Source organism: Natator depressus, chromosome 6 (genome assembly GCF_965152275.1).
Source record: "Natator depressus isolate rNatDep1 chromosome 6, rNatDep2.hap1, whole genome shotgun sequence".
Lineage (NCBI taxonomy): Eukaryota > Metazoa > Chordata > Testudines > Cheloniidae > Natator > Natator depressus.
Window position 1 is genome coordinate 55,017,611 of NC_134239.1, and position 22,752 is coordinate 55,040,362.

Below are 22,752 nucleotides of genomic sequence, written 5' to 3' on the forward strand. Positions count from 1 at the left end.
GATCCCACAAAAGCGCCTAAGAAAGTTAAGTGCATCTGTCCCATTGAAAGTCAATCGTATGTGCTGCTAACTTGCTTGGATGATTTTGAAAATCCCATCCATAAAAGTTAGTAAGTCTTTGCCTAAAGTCACACAATAAGTCAGTACCAGAGCAAGGACGGCAACTCTCTAGTCTGAGGTCTTAGCCACCAGCTGTAACACTGGACCACATTCCCTGTGTAAAGACACTTTAGAAAATAAAGTTCATTTCCTTGTATGCTGCTTGTCTAATTTAATACCAGTGATTCCTATTTGTGGATGCTATTTTTGTCTGCAGCTCCTCTCAGCAAGAATTTGCCCAGCAGATATTGTTATTTCAAGAAGAAGAAGAAGAAAGAGGGAGAGAGTCTGGCTTTTTTAATGTAATGGTTTTGTGTGTAAGCTGAGTTGCCCTTTAGATACCCTTGGACTGATTAACCAAGTAGCAAATTGCTAAGCAGGAGCCCAGGTACTCTGTCCTTGAAATTAAGTGTAGTGAACTGTTCATTTGTGAAAATTAAGAGTTAGGGATACTGGTTACATATAGATACAGACAGAAGCCAAACTCACACAAATTACTTCTTAATGTAGCGGAAGAGCAATGACTAACACTGGGTGAATATTGCCTGAAACCAGGGACAGAAGAGATAACATCTTCAAAGGCCTTGTGTCGGAAATATGCAAACACTTGCATGGGAAATGTGAAATTTGGTGTTCCTGAGCTTCAAATATATCACTGTTCTATTGAGTCTAGTCCATGGAGTTAATAAAATATCCATAAATTACGGCACTCACATGTCCCAGGTTGCTAAACTGGTGATAAGAACAACTAGCTTTCATTGACTGGGGAAAAGAAAAAAAGAAAAGGAAAATAATATACAGAGAACCAGCAACAGTTTAAGATTCCTCAAAAAAATTGGAATGCTTTGGAATAAAATGACAATGCTGTGTTTTTGTTTAGCTTTGCAACTCCCCCACTACAACTTGTTAGTACATAGGTTTGTTTGTCAGCCTGAGATAGAATTTTGGATTTGACTTTTGATACTCTTGTATCCTTACTAATCTATGTGAAGAACAATGAACAAAGACACTGTGTGCTACATTTCCCACAACCAGATGGAGTTTTAAGTACAATGAGAAAAGACAAGGGATAGCGCTAAAAGTGTTACAGGGTATGGTGGGAGTGTAATACATGAGCATACATTGGAAGGCTGCCTTGCTCCTCTCTCAAGCCAAGGTCAGGCAACCAGTTAGGAGTGAAAGGGGGGTTGGAAGGAAGGCATACAACACACAAAAGCCAAAGAAAAGCCTGGCCTTGGCCAGTACACAACCTCACTCCTTACCCCTCCCATAGGATACAAAAGAGGTGGGACAAAGACTGTTACGAATTACACCTGGTAGGACACGCACACAAGTGCTACGAATTATACCTGATAGGACACGCACACAAGTGCTACGAATTATACCTGATAGGACACGCACACCAATGCTGCGAATTATACCTGATAGGACACGCACAGTTCGAATCTAGGCTGAGGCACAGAAATAAAGTCCACAACTGCAGAGTTCCCAAAAGACACTAAGTTTATTACGCTCGAGCGTGGTGCCCCCCTGCTAGCCAGGAGGGGACCCTGAATGCAGATTATACAAAGGTTATATACCTTTTAGCAAAGCATGTTGCCCTCGTGCATCGGAAACCTTAGCCAATAAACAAACCTTTGTCTTATCTACCACCTATCCCTGCTTGGTGCATTCCTCGTGCTATACCAGTATGTTAATTACACAGCATGGTCCTAAAGCCATGCATCAGTAACCTTTATTATCAGGATGGGAGGCCTCACATCAAGGCCAAGAGACAGGGAGTTAGAGACTGACAAAAACCAGATACTGGGAGTCAAGGCAGGCTGGAGACAAGGAGGAGGATTTTCACAGGGATTCAGTATCTAAGGATTACTCCTCCTGGTGTATGATGTGCTGGCATTTAGACAATGGTGGGCCCCAAACCAAAATGGAGTCACATGTGCTAACTTTTCCTTAACAAGACCCCACGCTCACAACCCTCCAAAACGGAACATGACCATAAATTGTAAGGGGTGGGACTAGGGGCATGCATGGCAGGTATATTTCAGCCTGCTAAGAAGGAGGAGGGCGGAGTAGGGAAGGGAGACACAGGCAAGGCTCTGCAGCGTCAGAGCTGGGAAGGGACCACTGGGAAACAGTCTCTGTCGGCATGTACAGCTATGGATATGCTTGCTTGGAACTAACCCCAATAAACATCACTTTGCCTGCACTTCGGACTTCTGGTCTTCTGCTTTCTGTCTACGTGACAAGAAGCAGGGGAAGGGGTGAGGGGGAAGCCCCTAACACAACTCCTCTCCCGTTCAACTGACTTTTGATGTTTGACTGCCATAGAGTTTAGGGAGATTTAAGAAAAAAATATTGTTCATGGAAAGTAGTAGACTAATAGCCCTGGAAAGAGATGATCTCTAGTTATTTACAGAATGGGTTCTTCATAAGCAACATTCAAGTGCAGTCTCTGTGTGTCTAAACAGTTCCACAGAGGAGCCATCCATACAACTGAAAGAGGGTAAGGAAGGTCTCATATTCTCCACTGAGATTGTTCAGAAGGATATTAGTGTTAATAGTCATGTTGGATTTTGCACAGTGAAAACTTGCCCTGGAGGACATTCTAGTCCCCTACACTAGTTAGGTCTCCAAAGCAGGCATATCACAGTGAACAATACAATTTATCCAATGTCATCTCCCAGAGTAATTTTTGCTTGAAATCCTCTTAGAATGGCAAACATTTTGTTAGGACACATATTTGTTTCCTGGGTACCAGAAGCTTTCCAAAACATCATACTGCAAGGATACTGTCTCAGTGTGGCTCAGTTATCAGTACTTACCTCTGAACCAGCAGGTTATGGCTCAGAGTCCTATACCAGCCTTTGACTTTATACCCAGTACTAACACTGGAGGCATCTTCCTGAGGTGGTAGGAACAGGCTGCACTGCTGGAGACACAGTCTTTCAGAAAAGGTTTTCACAAAGGCTTCTGGTGGCTACAGAAATTTAAATTAAAAGATCCTATCACAAGCTGTTCTGGCCCAAGCTTCCCCACAATTCCATTCCTCATAAAACAAATTCCAGTGTCCAAAAAAAAGTTCATATTGCAATTGTGTTGTCAACTTAACACCAAGTTGTGTTGTCAATTGTGTCAACTTAATGCTAAGAGATGCAGAGGCTAACAAACACCTTTGTCAATCCCTAGTCCACTCCTGGTGCCCAGGTCTTGCAGCATCTGTGACAGTTTAACCACATTCAGACAGCCCTGTTTTTCCAGATCACAGCAGAACAGATCCGAGACTTAGTTTTGTCTCATCTCTATGTTCCTGGCCTTTATCAACTTCAAGTTAGAAGCGTAACATTATCCGATTTTGAATTCAGTATTTCATATACTATCCAATGTTTCTCATGCTCTGATGGTTGCTACTGTCATGAGCTTAAAAAAACATCTTTTTATGAAACTTCTACATTTCAAAAATATATAGATTAATTTGTCAGACCTGATAAATTTGGGAAAACAAAGTTATGAAAAATATCCAAACTTGAATTGTCTCATATTCTTCATGAAATAGAAAAGTGGCAGAATAAATTAAAAAAAAAGGGTTGGAATCCATCAGGATGAAAACTGATTGGGCATCACCTTCTTTTCCTTCTGGCATTTCATCAGCTACACTGACAGAAGGACAGCAGAGAACTTCCATCCTCATTTAAAAATAAGCATCAGGTAATTTCAATCTCTCCCTGTCTGACACATGCATAGCAAAAAAAAAAAAAAAAAAAAAAGTAAATCCTTTGCTTTTTAACACATATATCCCCATAGCAATCAGGCACAATATATTACAAATCTGTCTGTTTCTCTGTATTTGCCATCTCCCTTATATTAATACACAACTTGACAGGTGAATCTTTTGCAGTGATATCTCACTGCTACATGATATGAAAATCTATATTTTGTCATATTTTCCTAGAGTAAATTTGGGGACTAGGGAAAGGTGCCAGACTGACATGTCAAAGACTAAAGCCCTAGTTATTCATACAGCAAGTGCAACGTGGCCAGTAGCAGTGAAAGACAACCCAATTGACCACATTTAACTATATGCCTCTACCTTGACGTGGAGAGACCACCCTTTAGAAGAAAATGAATTATCTACAGTAATGGTCATAGTTTACAAACAGAGTTACTACAGAGTAACTCTACATCACAATGCATGCAGCATTGGACTAGGAGTCAGGAGACCTAGATTCTAATCCCAGCACTGAACTGGGAGTCAGGAGACTTCAGGCAAATGATTTCACTTCTCCTTTTTCTCTCATTCTTTGTTCGTCTATTTCAATTTTAAGCTCTGCAGGGCAGGGACAATGTCTTCCTTTGTGTTTGTACAGCACCCAGCACAATGGAATCTCAAGTCTCAACTGAGTCTTTGCACCAAACTGTAATAAAAATAAATATGCACTCGTAAATTCAGGAGTGTATAACCTGAAATATTATTGCGTTTTATTTTAAATAAGGGTAGGACCAGCAACTCATTCTCTGCCCTATGGGCTGGAGTTAAACAATTGGTATAGGAGTGAAAGGCTCTATATATCCCAGTATAAATCTCCTGATCATATTCCCTATACTGTATCAAATATTTACGCAATTAGAGTCAGTCTCTAACCTCTGCTATTTTGTACCAATGTCTAATAGTAACCACTACTTATAAATTAACACTCCTTGAAACCACATTAGACATACTGAGTGTGGAGCTGTCTTTTGTTATTAACCCACCAATCTGCCGCAATAGAACCTGACTCACCTCTTCAAGGGTCAGGTCATTTTAATTTTGATCTAGTTAGAATGCATGATTAAAGATTTTTTTTTAATAAACACATTCACAGTAAGTGCAGGCTTTGAGAGCTCTAACAAAAGACAGAGATGGTTGGGAGACACCAAAGCAAAACAAACAAACAAACAATAGGGGGTATCTGGAGAGCTCAGATAATTGGAAAACAAATATAGAGCTTTTCATTTCCTAGCTCACAGGGTCAAATCTTGCCATTGCCATTAGTGATTGTTTTACTGCCTGTCTGATGTGAACTGGTAGTCTCAGTTCATTCCTCAGTAGCTAAGCTCTACAATACAATTGCATTTGCTCCAACCCCTCAGACAGAGACAAACACCTACAAGATCTCTATCAAGCATTCTTACAACTACAATACCCACCTGCTGAAGTGAAGAAATAGATTGACAGAGCCAGAAGAGTACCCAGAAGTCACCTACTACAGGACAGGCCCAACAAAGAAATTAACAGAATGCCACTAGCCGTCACCTTCAGCCCCCAACTAAAACCTCGCCAGCGCATCATCAAGGATCCACAACCTATCCTAAAGGACGACCCATCACTCTCACAGATATTGGGAGACAGGCCAGTCCTTGCTTACAGACAGCCCCCCAAACTGAAGCAAATACTCTCCAGCAACCACACACCACACAACAAAAACACTAACCCAGGAACCTATCCTTGCAACAAAGCCCGATGCCTACTGTGTCCACATATCTATTCAGGGGACACCATCATAGGACCTCATCACACCAGCCACACGAGGCTCGTTGTGATATATGCCATCATGTGCCAGCAATGCCCCTCTGCCATGTACATTAGCCAAACCAGACAGTCTCTACGCAAAAGAATAAATGGAAACAAATCACACGTCAAGAATTATAACATTCAAAAACCAGATGGAGAACACTTCAATCTCTCTGGTCACTCCATTACAGACCTAAAAGTCGCAATATTACAACAAAAAAACTTCAAAAACAGACTCCAACGAGAAACTGCTGAATTGGAATTAATTTGCGAACTGGACACCATTAACTTAGGCTTGAATAAAGACTGGCAGTAGATGTGTCATTACACAAAGTAAAACTATTTTCCCATGTTTATTTTTTCCCCCTACTGTTTAAACAAAACAGAATCTAACTCATATCTAACTAGATTGCTAGATTGATTATTAGCCCTTTACAGGAGTTCTGACCTGCATTCCTGCTCTGGTCCCGGCAAAAGCAACACACAGACAGAGAGAACCCTTTGTTTCCCCCCGTCCCCCACCAGCTTTGAAAGTATCTTGTCTCCTCATTGGTCATTCTGGTCAGGTGCCAGCAAGGTTATCTTAGCTTCTTAACCCTTTACAGGTGAAAGGGTTTTTTCCTCTGGCCAGGAGGGATTTAAAGGTGGTTAGCCTTCCCTTTATATTTATGACAACTCTCGTTATAGTGTGTATGGTAACACCCATTGTTTCATGTTCTCTGTGTATATAAAATCTCCCCACTGTATTTTCCACTGCATGCATCTGATTATGTGGGCTGTAGCGCGCGAAAGCTTATGCTCAAATAAATTTGTTAGTCTGTAAGGTGCCACAAGTACTCCTGTTCTTTTTGCAGATAGAGACTAACACGGCTGCTACTCTGAAACATGTAGGAAGGCTGACCTTGTGTTTAAAACCATGGATCAGACTCAAGAGACCTGGGTTCAGTTCCCAGTTCTGCCATATGCACCCTGTCTATTTTTGGGTAAATCATAAACTCCCTGAGCCACTGTTTCCCTGTTTGTAAAATGGGGATGATACTTCTTCACCTCACAGGGATATTGTGAGGATAAATGCAGTAATGGTTGAGAGTTCTATGGGAGCATATAAACAATCAGTGTCAATTCCATTAGTGGTGATGAACTACCATCCTCAAGGGAATGAGCCATGGAGACGAGGGACTTGAGGAATCCACTGGTTTGTGTTTGGAGGATGCACGATATAAGTGCCAAACTTATTTTGGATATCAAAGTTAGACAAGCAAGACACATTTCTCATTTAAAATGTTAAAATACTCTCAAAGCTATTCCAGCAGAGCGTTAGAAGCAAAAACATCAATAAAACAAAACTACAAACATTGCTTTATAAGCATATCTACAACACACATCACACTAGATTATCTCTCAGAGATGAATACAATGATTAAATTGGAAATTACACAATTTGTGATGTTAATTAACTATTATACAGCGTAACATCACACAATGATCTTCTGTAAATAAAACAAGTATCAACTTATGGGGAGTCAGGAAATCATGTGTTCTAATCTTGGTTCTGCCACTGGAGCCCTCTGGAGACTTGGGCAAGTCAGAGCTTCTTGATGTCTCAGATGGGGATGAATGTATTTACCCACTTCTAAGGAGCGTTGGGAGGCATTCATTTATGTTTATAAAGTTGTTTAAAGATGCAACGCTCTAAAAACAGAAAATACTCAGTATTTTCTAGCATGACTTGATTAACTTTCAGAAGGCAGATTGAGTGGTGGGTGAGTTATTTATCTATTTATTATTATTATTATTATTTAAAGCATACATGTACTGTAACCTCTTATGGTTTACATTAGATTTATTAGGTGAATTCATCCCTCAGTCTATTGCTCATTCAATAGCATTTTACTTTCCTTGGTGCATCTGTCCAATGAATGAATGTACTTAAAGAAATGTAATAAAAACTAGGAGAATGTGCACCAAATACCTCTTCCTGAGGCAACCATTATCTGACATGGTATAACCACAATACAAGGACCGGGTCAGGATTATAAATCCTGTCCTGTTCTTTCCTAAAGCAAAAGCAATTATCTAAATATTAGCAAGGCAGCTTGATAGTAATCTGTATCCACAGTGTCTGAAGTGTAATAATAACTTAAAGGCAAGAGAGAAAACAATATTAAAAGAGATTCAGACAAAAGTAATTTTGCAAATTCATTGTACCCAGAGTCCACATTACAATCTCCTAACAAGAAAAATAAAAATGGGAGAGATTAAATGCTCAGATAGAAACAGATGACCACTGTAAGGACAGCATAGCAAGTATATTTGGAAGAGGTGTATTCTTTTCCACAAGTGCTGTGGCTCTTTCAAGCCTTGCTCTAAACTATCTTACCCATGGGCTGAACACACACATGGGCACACAAGTCCAAAGCAGTCAAGACCAAAAAGTCAGTGACTTTGTTTTAGGTGTCAAGGCAAAGGAGGGCAAGTGAAAAAGGTTCTTAAAAGTGGAATTTATATAGAAATGAAAGCACAAACATGTCTCTGGTAAATTATCATTCAATCAATTTGCTCTGGCAGCAGAATCTGCATGCAATACAAGAGAAATAATCCACGTAAAGAATTGGAGAGAAATAAGGACAGGAAAAGGCCATGATATACATCTAGGTCAGACCTTATCTCGCTCTATCATGGGGTTTCTATAACGGCCAATTACCACTGTATCTAAGCACTTCTTGTTCTCATTTACCAGCTGTGTTAAATATACCATGCGGAACACCCAACTCAGTCATTCAAGGAAACTCTGACTGATTTCAATAGAAGTTTGCCTATAAACACCAAGCAAGGACCACAGGAATTTGGCCCTTTAAACTGAATATAACCTAATACATTTTAATGAACCCTGTCACAGGAATATAGTGAAAATCCTCATACAATACAATTAGTGCACAAGCCCACTCAGTTAGTTCTGTTTTAAGATTTATAGACAGATGAAAAGCTGTACTCTCATAACTTGTCCAAAACATACATTTCAGTGGTGCTCATTTGCTGTACCTGATTGGGTTTTGACATTTCTGATTAAATACAAAGCAATTTCACAAGTCTAGAAAAAACTGTAGCCATGTTACCCCTTTGAATTTTGTGACACTGATCACATTTCGTTCTTCTACTGACATTGTTTAGATCAGGAAAATGGTTTTCCAATTGACATTGGAAGGAAAATCATTTCTTGTTAATAGATAGTAAATGAGAAAATTTTATTGTGTTTAGACAAAACGATCTGATATGCTGAAAATATTTTCAAATAAGCACAGCTTCCCAGGAAGTGAATTGAAATTAAATGGTCTTGAGCAGCCAGGCAGATGACAAGCACCAGAAATCTCACAATCGACTATTGTTCTTTATGAGATTTCCAGCCCAGATTTTCCAATCTTGGGAGGTGATGACAGTTTAGATAAGGTTCCACTTTGCTTATCTGAACCAAACATCCTCAAAACCTTTAAATTTGTTCATCTCCCATCATTCTACTGAAAGCAACAAATGAAATATAATAGAGACATATTAACCCAAAATAGCTTGTGCAGATGTTTGTGTTTCACATGGGTAAATTTCATTAATGCTCTGGGCAGAAGGGACCCAGCACTACCCTCCTTCTTAATGTTATGGAAAGTTATCTAACAGCAATATGCAACATCTCTTTAAACCTTTTCAGAATGAAGTAAAAGTATGATCCAAAGTGTTCACTCTGGGAACATGTGGACTCAGTGAAGGACAGTAAATTGAATTAAGGGAAAGTTTTATAGGATACTTCCTCTGGAATGAAAGCTGAAGCTGACAAGAGCATCCACCAGCTGTCCTGTGAATGCACTGCTTGTTGCTATTTTATGTCACATTAGAAATGTGTTCCTGAAACCACAGGGCATTTATGGGGGATTCTGTTACTCTGTTTTGTAAACATTAACTTCTCCCTCCATATCAGCGTGTAGAGCCAGAGGAAGTGAGGCCATGGCCTTGCCTCCTCTTTGCCTCTTTCTGGATGATTTACTCCCTAGATGGAGCAAGACCCGAGCATTACAGTGACTGCTATTGTGATTTGCTCTTGTGTGGCACCTGTACCCCTCCCATAGGCTCCTTGTGGGGCACTTGTGGGGCACAAATAAGGGAAAATCACAACCTTGCTCATACATTTTAACTCGCCCTCTCTATCTAGGTTACATTCCTGTTGACCATAAGTGTAGCTACATGGCCTGACAAAGAGGTTATGGAGCTTTGTTCATGTGAAATTCCATGCTCTATATAATTGTTTGCAAATTCCTGACCTGATTAAAACTGGGTCTAAACTTGACCCATATCTTCAATAGCAGGGGAATAGACTGCAGAACTAGCCCATGTGCATGGGCCTTTCTAAAGGTATATTTGCATTGCCCCCCAAATTATCATTGGTCATTCATGATGTGTGACCATACCCCGCAACTTGCTCAGGAAGCTGCAATCTCTTTCCAAGAGAAAACATGGAAAGGGACGACCCTCTAAGTTTGAGCAATTGCTGTATTAATATTCAGCAGCAGCAGAGCACCTTAAAATAATGACTCTTACATTAGAAAAAATAAAGTTAAGTGGGAAGTGGGGCCAGTGCTTACAATCCCCCTGAGAAGAATCCTTGGCAAGTAAAGGAGCATATAATATATAAGCAAAAAAAAAGCTCCATGGGAATTTAGACAGAAAGGTACTAGTAGGGAAATGAATGAGTAACAGCTCACTGTCAGGAATTTTCCCTTCTTTGGTCACCCTCCCAGACTGTTAACCCAGGAGTTGCAAAGTATGGTTAGATAGCAGGATTCCCAGAAATGTATGGCCTAGATGTTTGCTTAAATTGTACCTAATGGCCAGCCCTGATTATATTGTCAACCTTACTAAGTTTTTATCAGGTATATTCCATTTATACTCCATGAGTTAATGAGTTCAATCGTAGCCAGAAGTATCAAGGATAATATCAATTGCAAGATAATAAAATGTGGAAGCTACCATTAAGCATATACTGGGAGGTAGCTTAGGACCAATATTTTAGTTTGGTAAAAAAAAAATGCTTCACCAAATCAAATATTAACCTAATTTCATAGGCCTACATTTTTAGGAGCTACTAGCATTTTAAGTTGCTTCAGTTTTGGGACACCCAATTTCAGGTAGTAAGCACCCCACCCGCTGAAAATCAGGTGCTTTTCAGGTGTCAAGTCTCAAGTAGAAATTGGGGCACTCCCAAATCACGAGTCACTTTTGAAAATGTACACCATTTTTAAAAAAGGATTAAACTACTTTTTTGGGGGGATGGGGGCTAGAAGGGGAATATGAACATTCCCATACACCGTTTGCCACTGAAGCATTGCAGCATTGCACTAGCATATGAAAGCCAGAAAGTGAAATTGACTAGAGACAGGAGTTTGATGAGTCCATTTTTTTCACTTACCAAGTAATATCCTCCACCTGCGCTCAAGCAAAGTGGGTTGCAAAAAATAACACCCAGTAACATAATAAATGGAGGAGAAAAGTGCATTGCAATGTAACAATTCTTTTGGATTTATATTTTCAGGGTTATTCATAACAAAGGTAAAGAAATCTGTTCTTTACAAATATTTGATTATTAGCAACAAGGAAGGATAGGATGACCTTGTGGTTAAAGCACAGGACCAGTACTCAAGAGATGTTGGTTCAAATCCTGCCTTTGCCACAGACTTCCTCTGTGACCTTAGTTAAGTCACATGGGAGATTTTCAAAGGCACACATCACCCTTTGTGTTTTTGAAAATCACTCCCTTAATCTCCCTGGCCTCAGATTCATATCTATAACTTGCGGGGACTATTGCTTTCCTACTGCAATATATTAATGTAGTGAGGTCACCGGATACTATAGTTATGAGCACACCAGAAATGCCTATAAATAAATAAACCTGGCTTCTCTATAAAGATCCAGCCAGTAAGTGTCAACATAGCATATTTTCCATAGAGCTGATTAACATTCCCTTGCAGATTTCAGTTTTGGCAGTTTACTAACACATACGTACCTGTCAACATCTGAAAGCTACAAATAGGGACAATGTGAGGAGGGGCGGGGGGGGCAAGGTACACCTGCTAACTCCATTGATATACATTGAGATGAGAGCATTTTTGAAGGCACCATTGGAAAATAATGACACTACGGTTACTTGGTTTACAAATGAAGACTCTTCCTCCCCTGCAAAATAAGAACAGCTGCTACATTCCTTCCTCCGTGTGAAAAATAAAGATTACCCTTTTTTATCAAATACAGAATATTACTATTACCTGGGTCTTACCTCTCCTAGAGAGAACAAAGCAGGGGCCAATGGATTTATACCATGGAATGCATTAAGATGAAATATCTGGCCTTGAAGGAAGAGGCTGGTATGAAATAAAGTGCTATCAGCTGGCTGCAGGAACCACTTATCCAGCTCCCACTGAGTGGTTGGAAACAACAAATCATTCAGACTCATTATGGTCCCTTGCTAGTATGCAATATCCTCCACCTGAGCTCATCAAACAACAAATAAGCAGATATAATTTCCTCTTCTCAACATCCACCTTCCCATCTTCTAAAAGTGAACCCACAAGTACATGAGAATCTCTCAAATACTGCCTTTGTGCCAGAAAATATTCAGATTCACATTATATCAACTTTTCAACACCTTTTTTGACCAATACAACTGACAATGATGTAGACGGGTGATGTCAAGCAAGAGTCAAAGAGTGAAAACATTGTACATTTCTCACTGTACTTCCAAGACAGACATTTCACCTCCCAGCAAAAAGTATTCAAAGGGAAATTTCATGTCTTACTTCTGTGAATTTAAACATAACACAATTAAAATCAACCATTATAATAAAAATAATCAAACAGCAAATTTGGCGTGTATGTCGTGAGCATTTTGCACTACCTAGTCGAGATCCTCTATTGGTGTAAATAAATGTCATGCCACGGACTTCACTGGAGCTATGAAGATTTACAGCAGCTGAAGAGTTGGCCCCATGTTTCTCTGGAATAATTATCATCATTAATGTCCACTGAGCTGTTTATGTAGTCAGTATTCCCATGTTTGCACTGATAATGGTAGGTCATGGCTGACTTCAGTTTGAGGATTGGTAGTTTTCATTCATGAGATCAATAAAAGGGAGTCAAATGTGACCTAAGTCAATACCTTGACCTCTTTTTGGTAGCAGGCTTCTTCCAGTTATAGAATGTGCTGGATATTTTCAGCCCACTGTTTCACTGTTGGTGAAGAATTCTATAATAAAAGTCATATTTTCATTTTGCAAGCAACACTACTACCAAGAACAAAATGTTTCGGTTAGTATCTAGTATTACAATTCAATTTTACTACATGCTGCTTAGGACTCTCTGTTAATTTTTATCACAGATATTAATTTTACACCACCATCACATTAGCTTTTTATTTTTCCCAGTTATTGCTCTCTGACCTCTGAGATAACACAATATTTTCATTTATTTATATGATTGACTTTACTCATTAGTATTTCTCTAGCAATCAGTGACTTCCAGACAGCTCATAAAATGAGCACATAACCCTGATTTTACATGACACAATGAGGGAGGGTCATAAAAAGACGAGATGGTGGGAAGGGAAGAGGATGATGAGTAGGACACTAGCAAGAGGGCTACTCAGTAAGGCATGGACACATCTTGAAGGTTCTTTTACTTTGTTGTTATCTTCTTTACCTCCCTCTAGCTTTTTTATGGGCTTAATGGCAGAAACTATTTTCTCGGAGGTGTCTGAATATGGCAAAGGTGGTGACTTGACAAAGAGGTTCCAAGCATAAGGGCCAACAAAGAAGGGGGTGAGGACACAGCTGTGAAAGGAGGATGGAAGAGACGTATTTGGGCGGGCATCATTGGTGGAGCGCAGAGCACATAAGAGGGATGCAAAGAGAAGCCAGACCAAAGATGCAAATGTTGCTGAGTTAGATAAGCCCTTGAGAACAAGGACACAAAGTTTGAATTTGTTGCATAGCACAAGCACAGGCCAATGAGGTAACAGAGTCACCAGGGTATCTACGTGCCAATTCAGATTTTACTTGCAAAACAAGGCCACATATCATATGTGCACAAACAACCTGTGAAGAGTGATGTGTGCACAGTTTACTGCCAGAGGCTATGGCTTCTGAGTGTTGAAAAAGGAGACAAGTTAGAGATTAGCTAAACTAGAATTATTGGGGCTGTTGAAGGGTTCATGTTTAGTCCATCCACCTGGAAACAGTCAGGGCACACCCTGACCGTTGTGTAGGAGCAACACATTGCTCCATCCAAGGACGAGGACCAGATATGAACCCTGGGAAGTTAATTAAAGGACAGTAATCGTGGGAAGCTTCCTTGGCCTGGCCTCAAGGCCTGAGAATTAGGATTGTAGTAGATAGAGGCTGGAAAATAAGAATATTAATCAAAGTCATGTATTCCTTTGTTGTGTCTTTTTGCGGTGGAAGTAGGTAATGCGCAGGGGGGGGAAAATATAATAAAAGGGAAGGTGGAAAGCTGACAGGCAGCAGCCCTTTTCAGCTAACCAGCTTGCTTGCTTGGATAAATCTGTGTTCTGTCTCATCATTGAACCGCCACAACTGGCGCCCAAACGTGGGGCCTTCAGCACTCACCTCGCTCGGCAAGGGTTTCAGACGCGTCACTCATCCGCTTCGCGGATCCCGGTGAGTATTTTTCATTGTGGTAAGTATGGGAAGCTCCCTCTCTGCTTTGCAAGTGCAACACCGCAATGAGCTACAGTATCTGCTGCGTAAGGCTCAGCATGACTGCCCCGCTCAAGAACTCACTCTCCTGCTACAGGAGGTGAGTGCCCAGTGCCCGTGGTACCCTGAAGCCGGAACCCTTAAGCTAGCGGACTGGGAGCGGTTGGGCCAGACATTGCATGAAGAGCCTCGGGCGCCCGTGCAGGCTTTACATGCCTGGCACCTCTGCCGCGATGCGATACAGCGTGTCGCCTCGGACAGGCCCTCCCTCACGAGGCTGGTGATCTCGCCACGCCCGTCGGCTCCTGCAGCCACCCCCCCTCCTACCGATGCAACACAGTGTGTCGCTTCGGAAGAACCCTCTCCCGCACCAACAGAGGGGCTGCCGATTTCGCCACCGCCGTTGGCTCCTGCAGCCATCCCTCTCCCTGCTTCGCCCCCAGTGCCTTTATTACCACCGCCTCCCTTACCTTCCCCGCCAGAGCCGGTCTGTGATTACCATCCCCCCCTGAAACCCCATGCTTCGGGGCCCCCCAGGGGGTCGTCTGCATCTGCTCAGAGGCTTTCGCTGGTGCAACAAATGGTGCACGCAGCGAAGGCTCGCTCAGATCTTACAGCAGAGGAGCTGGCTGAGCTGGTCTCGGTTTGTCCGGTGACCTGGCAGAACGATGACCAGGGCAACCCGGTTGGAACCTGGGTCAGTTTGCCTTACTCGGTGATTAGAGAGGTAAAGAAAGCAATTCGCGAGTTCGGTCTGACTAGCACGTTTGTGCGTGGTCTCATTGAAGGGCTAGGTAGTGGATACTCCCTGATCCCTGAAGATTGGAAGGCGCTGTTGCGCATGATGCTGTCACCCAGTCAATATGTTATTTGGATTAGTGAGTATCGGCAGGAGGCGGAATGCCAGGCCCAGATTCATAGAGCGGAAGATATTATTTTTGAGCACTTGGCAGGGGAGGGACCGTTTGCTACCGTTGAGATGCAAACTCAACTCCCTCAGGCCCTCTTCCCCCTTATTTCCACCTGCGCCCAGCATGCTTTCCGGAAGGTCCCGGATTCAGGCAAGCCTACTAAAAGCTTTGTTAGTATCTGTCAGGGTGCATCAGAGTCCTTTCTGGATTTTACCAACAGATTGCAGGAGGCTATCCTCCGACAGGTGGATAACGCTGCGGCAGCTCAGGAAATCCTGTTAAAAATGGCAGTTGAAAATGCAAATGAGGATTGCCGCCGTGCTCTCCAGACGGCGCAAGCCTCTGGCATTTTAGAGCTCTCAGACATGCTATGGGCGTGCCAAAACATCGGCACACAAGCCCATAAAGCTGGAGTTCTGGCTGCCACCCTAAAAAGAACCGGGAAAGAGGGGAAGCGTTGTTACCGCTGTGGCAAGGAGGGTCACTTCCAGCGGGAGTGCCGCTCATCAAAGGCACCCGCCCGACCCTCAAAAAAGTGCCCCAAGTGTCAAAAGGGCTATCACTGGGCTAATCAGTGTCGTAGCGGGCTGGGAAACCGCGCGGCGGGTCCCCCCCGAACCCAGGGCGAAACGGGGGTGTTTCCCACTCAGACAACCGTTCCTCTGCCTTAAAATCCATAGACTCTATGAGGGCGGCGACTGCTGGAAGTGCAGGGCTTGATTTGATCATGCAGGAGGACACTGATTTTCGGCTGCCAGGGGAGGTCTGCGCCATACCTACCCAGGTGACGGGACCTCTCCCTGCCGGCTTTGTGGGTCTCGTTCTCCCTCGCTCTCATGCTGGGAAACAGGGCTTTTTTGTCATCCCCGGGGTCATTGATGCCAATTACACCGGCATTATTAAGGTTCAGGTGTGGACTCATCTTCCACAGTCGCTCCCGCGTGGACGATCAATTGCACAATTGATTTTAGTCCCCTATCAGGTGCCAGCTGCCGAGGATCGAACTCGGGGCGGAGGCGGCTTTGGATCAACGTTGTCTCACTCGCCGTCTCACAGCGCGTCCTCTCCACTTGTTGCTCTGACAATGTCAGTCTGCCCCTCGAAACCTCAGTTAACACTTCTCTTAAATGATGTTCCTTTCACAGGGCTGGTGGACACTGGAGCTGACGTTACGGTGATTCGTGATCCAGAGTGGCCGGTTAGTTGGCCTACGGTTCCTTCTAAAGAGTTGTGGGGGATTGGGGGTAGTAAACCCGGGCGACAGAGTTTGTCTTGGGTCACAGTCTCTAAACCGGGAGGCCGTACCCTTGCTACTATCCGCCCTTTTGTGCTCCCTGTCCACCTCAATATTTGGGGCCGTGATTTACTTACAAAGCTGGACACCACCCTCGATATTAATATCTGATGGCTCAAAATCCTCCCTCACCCACATTGCCCTCCGCATTGCCCTTGGTATGGCAATCTTTAGAGCCCGTCTGGATTGACCAGTGGCCCCTCCCTCTAGAAAAGCTAAAAGCGCTTCAATCGCTTGTGCAGCAGCATTTGCTGGCACAGCGCTTGGAAAGCTCTACTAGTCCCTGGAACACCCCGGTGTTCGTTATTAAGAAAAAATCTGGTGCATGGCGGCTGTTACATGACTTAAGGGAAATAAATAAATGCATCCAACCTATGGGCCCCTTGCAATATGGATTACCAAATCCAAATTTAATTCCTCAAACCGATCAGCTCTGTGTGTTAGATTTAAAAGATTGTTTTTTCACCATCCCCCTTTGCCCACAAGATCGCGAAAAATTCGCGTTCACGGTGCCACAATATAATAATCAGCAACCCTCTCAAAGGTATCAGTGGAAGGTCTTACCCCAGGGAATGCAAAATAGTCCAACCTTGTGTCAGCTTTTTGTGGATCGGGCCCTCACCCCTTTTCGTGCCCGGTACCCTACGCTAAAGGTCTACCATTATATGGATGACATTTTGCTTAGTGGTCCCCAAGTCACGGAACAACAGATTGAATCTTTGTCTCAAATCCTCGGCCAAAATGGCCTGTTGGTGGCACCAGAAAAAATCCAACGCTCTTATCCCTACCACTACCTCGGCCATAAGGTTTTACAAACCTATGCTGCTCTGGTTCGTCCGGCACTAACTCTACCTCAACCCCTAACCCTTGTTAAATTACAACAGATTTTGGGTCATTTAAATTGGATTCGGCCCTATTTTCGTCTCCCCACCTCAATGCTGCAGCTGTTGTTCGAGCTCCTACGTGGAGCCCGAGCACCGGGTGCAGTTATTGCCATCACTGAAGAGCACATTGCCTGCATTCGACGAATTAATGCAGCATTGAGTCAGCACTTTGTGGACAGACCCCCTGAGGTCCGTCCCCTACGGCTGATTCTTCTTGCCAACCCTCATACGCCCACTGCGGCTCTGTTTGTACCCCGTACAAATACAGCCGTCTCTATCATAGAGTGGCTGTACCTCTCCTCCACTCCTCCTCGGAATATTTACCCATATCTAGATGCCCTGTCCGATCTTGTTCGTAAAGCCCGCCACCGTGCAGTGCAACTCACTGGCACTGATTTAGTTGATATTGTATTCCCCTTGTCCCGTAGTGAATTTGATTCCTTGTGCCACACCTCTTTGGCTTGGCAGGTTGCTCTTTGTGATTATGTGGGAGAAATTTCTTATAATCCCCCAAAAGATCCTCGGTTGGTAATTACCCAAAAGGTGCCTCTAATTGTTCATCGTCTTAGCCGCTCTCAACCCATTGTTTCTGCTTTTACTCTTTTTACTGATGGCTCTCCACATCGAGGTGTAGTCACCTATCAATCAGGTGACCCCCCTCGTTGGCGTTCTCGTTTTACACTGCCTCAGCGTTCCGCGCAGCGTTCAGAACTGGCTGCTGTTATTTTAGCCTTTCAACTTTTTGCTGATTGTCCCTTTAATTTAATTGTGGACACCCATTATGTTTATCAAGTGATTGATCATTTACCCCTTGCCCTCATTACCCCTCAGGTCGATGCGGACCTCCTTCGCCTATTTTTGTCTTTGCAATATCTTATTTCCACTCGTAATTTCCCTTATTTTGTTGCTCATATTCGCAGTCATACCCCTCTGCCTGGGTCACTCACTGAGGGCAATGAACTCGCTGATCGCGCGTTACGTGGTCAGGTAAATTCCCTCTTTTCTGACCCCATTGAAAGCCATGCCTTCTTTCATCAGTCTGCCTCTGTTTTGGCCCGGCAGTTTCACATTCCTGCTGATCATGCACGTTCCATTGTTCGTTCCTGCCCCCACTGTGCCGCTTTTTCTTATGCCGTTAACCCTAGAGGTACCGCAGCAAATCAGCTGTGGCAAATGGATGTCACTCACGTGCCACAATTCCGCCCCTACTCGTTTTTACATGTTTCCGTTGATACTTATTCGGGCTTCCTTTGGGCAACCCCGCAGCGTGGGGAAGCCACTGCCAAAGTAATTCACCATTTGCTAGCCTGTTTTTCTGTTATGGGTCGCCCAAGCCAAATTAAAACGGATAATGCCCCAGCTTACTGCTCCACAGCTCTCTCCACTTTTTGTGCCCGATGGAACGTTTGTCTTAAACATGGGATCCCTTATAATTCCACGGGCCAAGCCATTGTTGAACGTGCCAATCGCATGCTCAAAACCTTGCTTGATAAACAATTAAAACAAGGGGAGCTGCGTCTCCGAACCTTAGGAGACATTCAACAACAAATGCATATCCTTTTGTTTACTTTAAATAATTTAACGCTGAACGCAGATCAGCAGACCCCCGCGGATCGCCATTTTCACAAATCTGAGGTACTGGAAAGACCGCGTGTCTTTTACCGTCAGCTGCCCGATCCGCAGTGGCTGGGCCCAGTACCTCTAATCACTTGGGGTCGGGGATATGCTGCTGTGTCTCTCCCTGCAGGACCGTTGTGGGTTCCAGCCCGGTGTGTGCGACCGGCACTGAAACAGCATGGCGTGGCGCCAGGGGCTGTCGACCCCCATACCGGAGTTTCAGCTGACCTTGGAGGAGAAAGTGGTGCCTCCCGGGTCGACAACGGCGGGACGGAAACGGAAGAGGCGTAGCGTCCCAAGCCAGCCCGTGACATGGGGAGCAGTAAAAGCATTGGTCGCGGCGGCTCAACGAAGACTGGCAGCAAATCAACAGCCAGAGACTCCTGAGACTTTGTTTGTGGCGATTCTCGCCCAAATCACTGCTAATTCTGTGCTGATTGTATGCCTTTTGTGCCTGCTATTTCCTGTAGGGGTTGGCTCGGGAGCGCTTCCCCCGTTACGGGCCCGAATGACATATAACATATGGGAAAGATTGGCTTCAATAGCAAATGTTACCCACTTTTGTTTGTCTGATTCTGTAGCAGCCGGAGAATTGTTAGGTACATGCCTTATACCAGTATGTCATCACCCTGAGGAGATAGGGAATGAGACGATGCTCGCTGCTTATGCGAATCTCTCTTCCCAGTACTCTGGCATGGCTAATTGGGGCCCGGCCAACTATACCTTGCCTCACACGGCTATATCCCTCCACACACCGTACCCGGCCGGGGCCAACAATGTCACCTGTGCGCGTGTGGTTAACTGCACTAGTACAAAGGTGCCCTTGGGCTGTCGGCAAATTCCTCAACCCCTCTTAAATTGTTCCCGCGCTGTGAATGTTTCATACAATTATGGCCATATCATCCTACCATCAGGGTGGTTTTTTACCTGCGGCTCACGCACCTTTAGTTATATTCCTGCAAATTTAAGTGATGGCACCCTTTGCTGTCTTAGTAGAATGACGCTTATATTGCCTTTTGCCAGCCAAAGGCACAGTAAAAGAAGTGTACCTCTTTCAGATAATTGTGTTGCAGATGTTAAGCTTTTTAGTCGTGCTGAGTATACTGCTTTAGCGGCCTCCATTGTTGGGGTCCCCGGGCTTGCCACTTATACAGCCAGAACCCTAAATGCCCTGGCGTGCTTTGCAGCGAAGGCAATTAATACAACATCCAAGGCAATTGCCCTACTTAATGCAGAGCAACACGAATTAAGGGATGCAATTTTGGATAACAGAGCAGCCATTGATTTTCTGCTCTTAAAACATCACCTAGGCTGTTCCACGTTTCGGCATATGTGTTGTTTTAATTTAACTGATAATAGTCGTTCCATAGAAACTAGACTGGCCGAGTTGGCCAATCTTACGGCACACATACGTCAAGATGTGGGGTTTGAGGGCTTTTGGAATTGGCTTACAGGTTGGCTGCCATCTCTAGGATGGCTGCGACAACTTTTCGGTTATGCTGTGTTTGTGATCATTGGGCTTATTTTTTGCTGCTGCTGTGTACAATGTATTCCCTCTTTGCTAAGGCTTTGTAGAGATTCGCCCTGGCAAGCTCCCCGAGTTATGTCCTTGTCTGTCTGGGAGTTAAATTGCTTGCAAAAGCAAATTGACGGCTACCATGAGATGGCCGAGTATAATTAAACAAAAAACGGAGGGATGAAGGGTTCATGTTTAGTCCATCCACCTGGAAACAGTCAGGGCACACCCTGACCGTTGTGTAGGAGCAACACATTGCTCCATCCAAGGACAAGGACCAGATATGAACCCTGGGAAGTTAATTAAAGGACAGTAATCGTGGGAAGCTTCCTTGGCCTGGCCTCAAGGCCTGAGAATTAGGATTGTAGTAGATAGAGGCTGGAAAATAAGAATATTAATCAAAGTCATGTATTCCTTTGTTGTGTCTTTTTGCGGTGGAAGTAGGTAATGCGCAGGGGGGGAAAAATATAATAAAAGGGAAGGTGAAAAGCTGACAGGCAGCAGCCCTTTTCAGCTAACCAGCTTGCTTGCTTGGATAAATCTGTGTTCTGTCTCATCATTGAACCGCCACAGGCTGTCTTTAAAATGTTGGGTTTTTTTTAATCTATTGGTTCTTTCTGGGAATAAATCAAATAGCCCCCACCAAGCAATGAAATTCAAACCTCCATGTCTGAGAGCATTAAAGAATGTACTGAAATGGACGTGGACTGCCTCCTTCTGAGTCATCAGGTTTTAAATAAAAATGAGATAGTAAATTTCTGCCAGCATTACACTGTGTGTCTTCTCTGATTCACTACTCTCATTCATCTTGCTGCTTTCTAATTTGTAAAGATGCAGACAATATATAAATATTCATGGCAGATCTGGAAATAGACCATACAGCTTCCCCATCTTTTTGCTAGGAACGGGCAGAACATGACATAGAGCTACAGACACGTCTTGAAAATGATACACTTGACACGTCAGTGAAGACACGAAAAAAATGGGGTGATTGAGTCCTGAAAACAAAGTCTAGGGCTGTTGTAAACTAGGCAAACGGTGACTTGAAGTATGACCAGCTGCTCAGCATAGATGCTAATAGCTTAGATCCAGCTCACCCAGCATAGCTAAGGTGCTTAACAGCTTGCCAATGGTTTGCCAGTACAGCAGTTTCCCAGAGTGTGGGTGCACCCACTATCGGAAACATAAATGCTTAACATGTGGGGGAGAGGGACAGTGTTTCATCAGAGACTCACTTTAAAAACAATTAAAAGCTTCGTGGCTGTTATGGCTGCAAAGAAAAACTTCAAAGCATGAAGCAGGTGTGACCGACACAGAGACATCTGCCTGAGTTTGCAGAACGTCTCAAACAATCTTTATGAGGGGTGAACGGCCTGATTTATTTGAATGGGGGCTAACTTAGATGCCAATGGAGATACTTTAAATGTCAGCATTGTTGACTCTTTCACTCATCAGCAAGGCCTGTAAAGGAGAGGGAGTATCAGATTACAAAGGTAATATCTGGGGGTATGGAAGATGTATGTCTATTAAGAAGTGCAGACCTTTTGCCAGCACATGCTGGGTTGTGGGGGTGATGTACTAAGGCCATGTCTACACTACACAGCTTTTAGCAACATGGCTGTGCTACTACAGCCATGCTGCTAAATGTTGTGCAGTGTAACCGCTGTTTGTTGGCTCTCCTGCCAACAAAAACATCCAGCCCCAAAGAGCGGTGTTTGCGTTGTCAGCAGCGGAGCGCTCCTGCCGACAACGTGCTGTTCGCACTGGCATTTGTCGCGGCAAAACTTTTGTCTTTCAGGGCGGGGGGAGGGTTAACACCTCTGAAAGACAAAAGTTTGTTAAAAGAAAAGGAGTACTTGTGGCACCTTAGAGACTAACCAATTTATTTGACGTAAATAAATGCGTGTAGATGTAGCCTTAGTTTTATTTTCCTGAAGTGAGACTTAGATGTCAAAAGATTGGGAAATGTTATAGCATGATATTCCATCTCTGGGATCAATAGCAGATGTTTCAAAGTGAGGGTATACTGCTCATAATAGACTGCTATTCAATAACATGCCTATGGAGGATATTTCTTCCTAACCCCAGACAGTTAGTGGTTGGATAAACCATCAAACATACGGATATTAC

At 43.5% G+C, this 22,752-nt stretch overlaps 2 protein-coding genes across 4 annotated transcripts in view; one reads left to right on the plus strand and one right to left on the minus strand.

The window, feature by feature from the left end:
- LRRC4C (leucine rich repeat containing 4C) overlaps positions 1 to 22,752 on the minus strand; it is an 860,187-nt gene that overhangs the window by 704,666 nt on the left and 132,769 nt on the right. The gene's annotated exons all lie outside the window — the stretch shown is intronic.
- On the plus strand, positions 14,278 to 21,075 carry LOC141989057 (syncytin-B-like). 2 transcript variants are annotated; one of them, XM_074955302.1, is made up of 3 exons: positions 14,278 to 14,361; positions 16,457 to 16,509; positions 19,237 to 21,075. In XM_074955302.1, exon 3 carries the CDS (start codon positions 19,285 to 19,287, stop codon positions 20,785 to 20,787), a length of 1,503 nt encoding a protein of 500 aa, XP_074811403.1. In that variant the 5' UTR covers positions 14,278 to 14,361; positions 16,457 to 16,509; positions 19,237 to 19,284; the 3' UTR covers positions 20,788 to 21,075. The 2 variants fall into 2 exon arrangements, with proteins under 2 accessions (XP_074811403.1, XP_074811401.1); XM_074955300.1 differs by lacking the exon at positions 14,278 to 14,361 and adding an exon at positions 18,410 to 18,476 and having other exon boundaries at positions 16,314 to 16,509.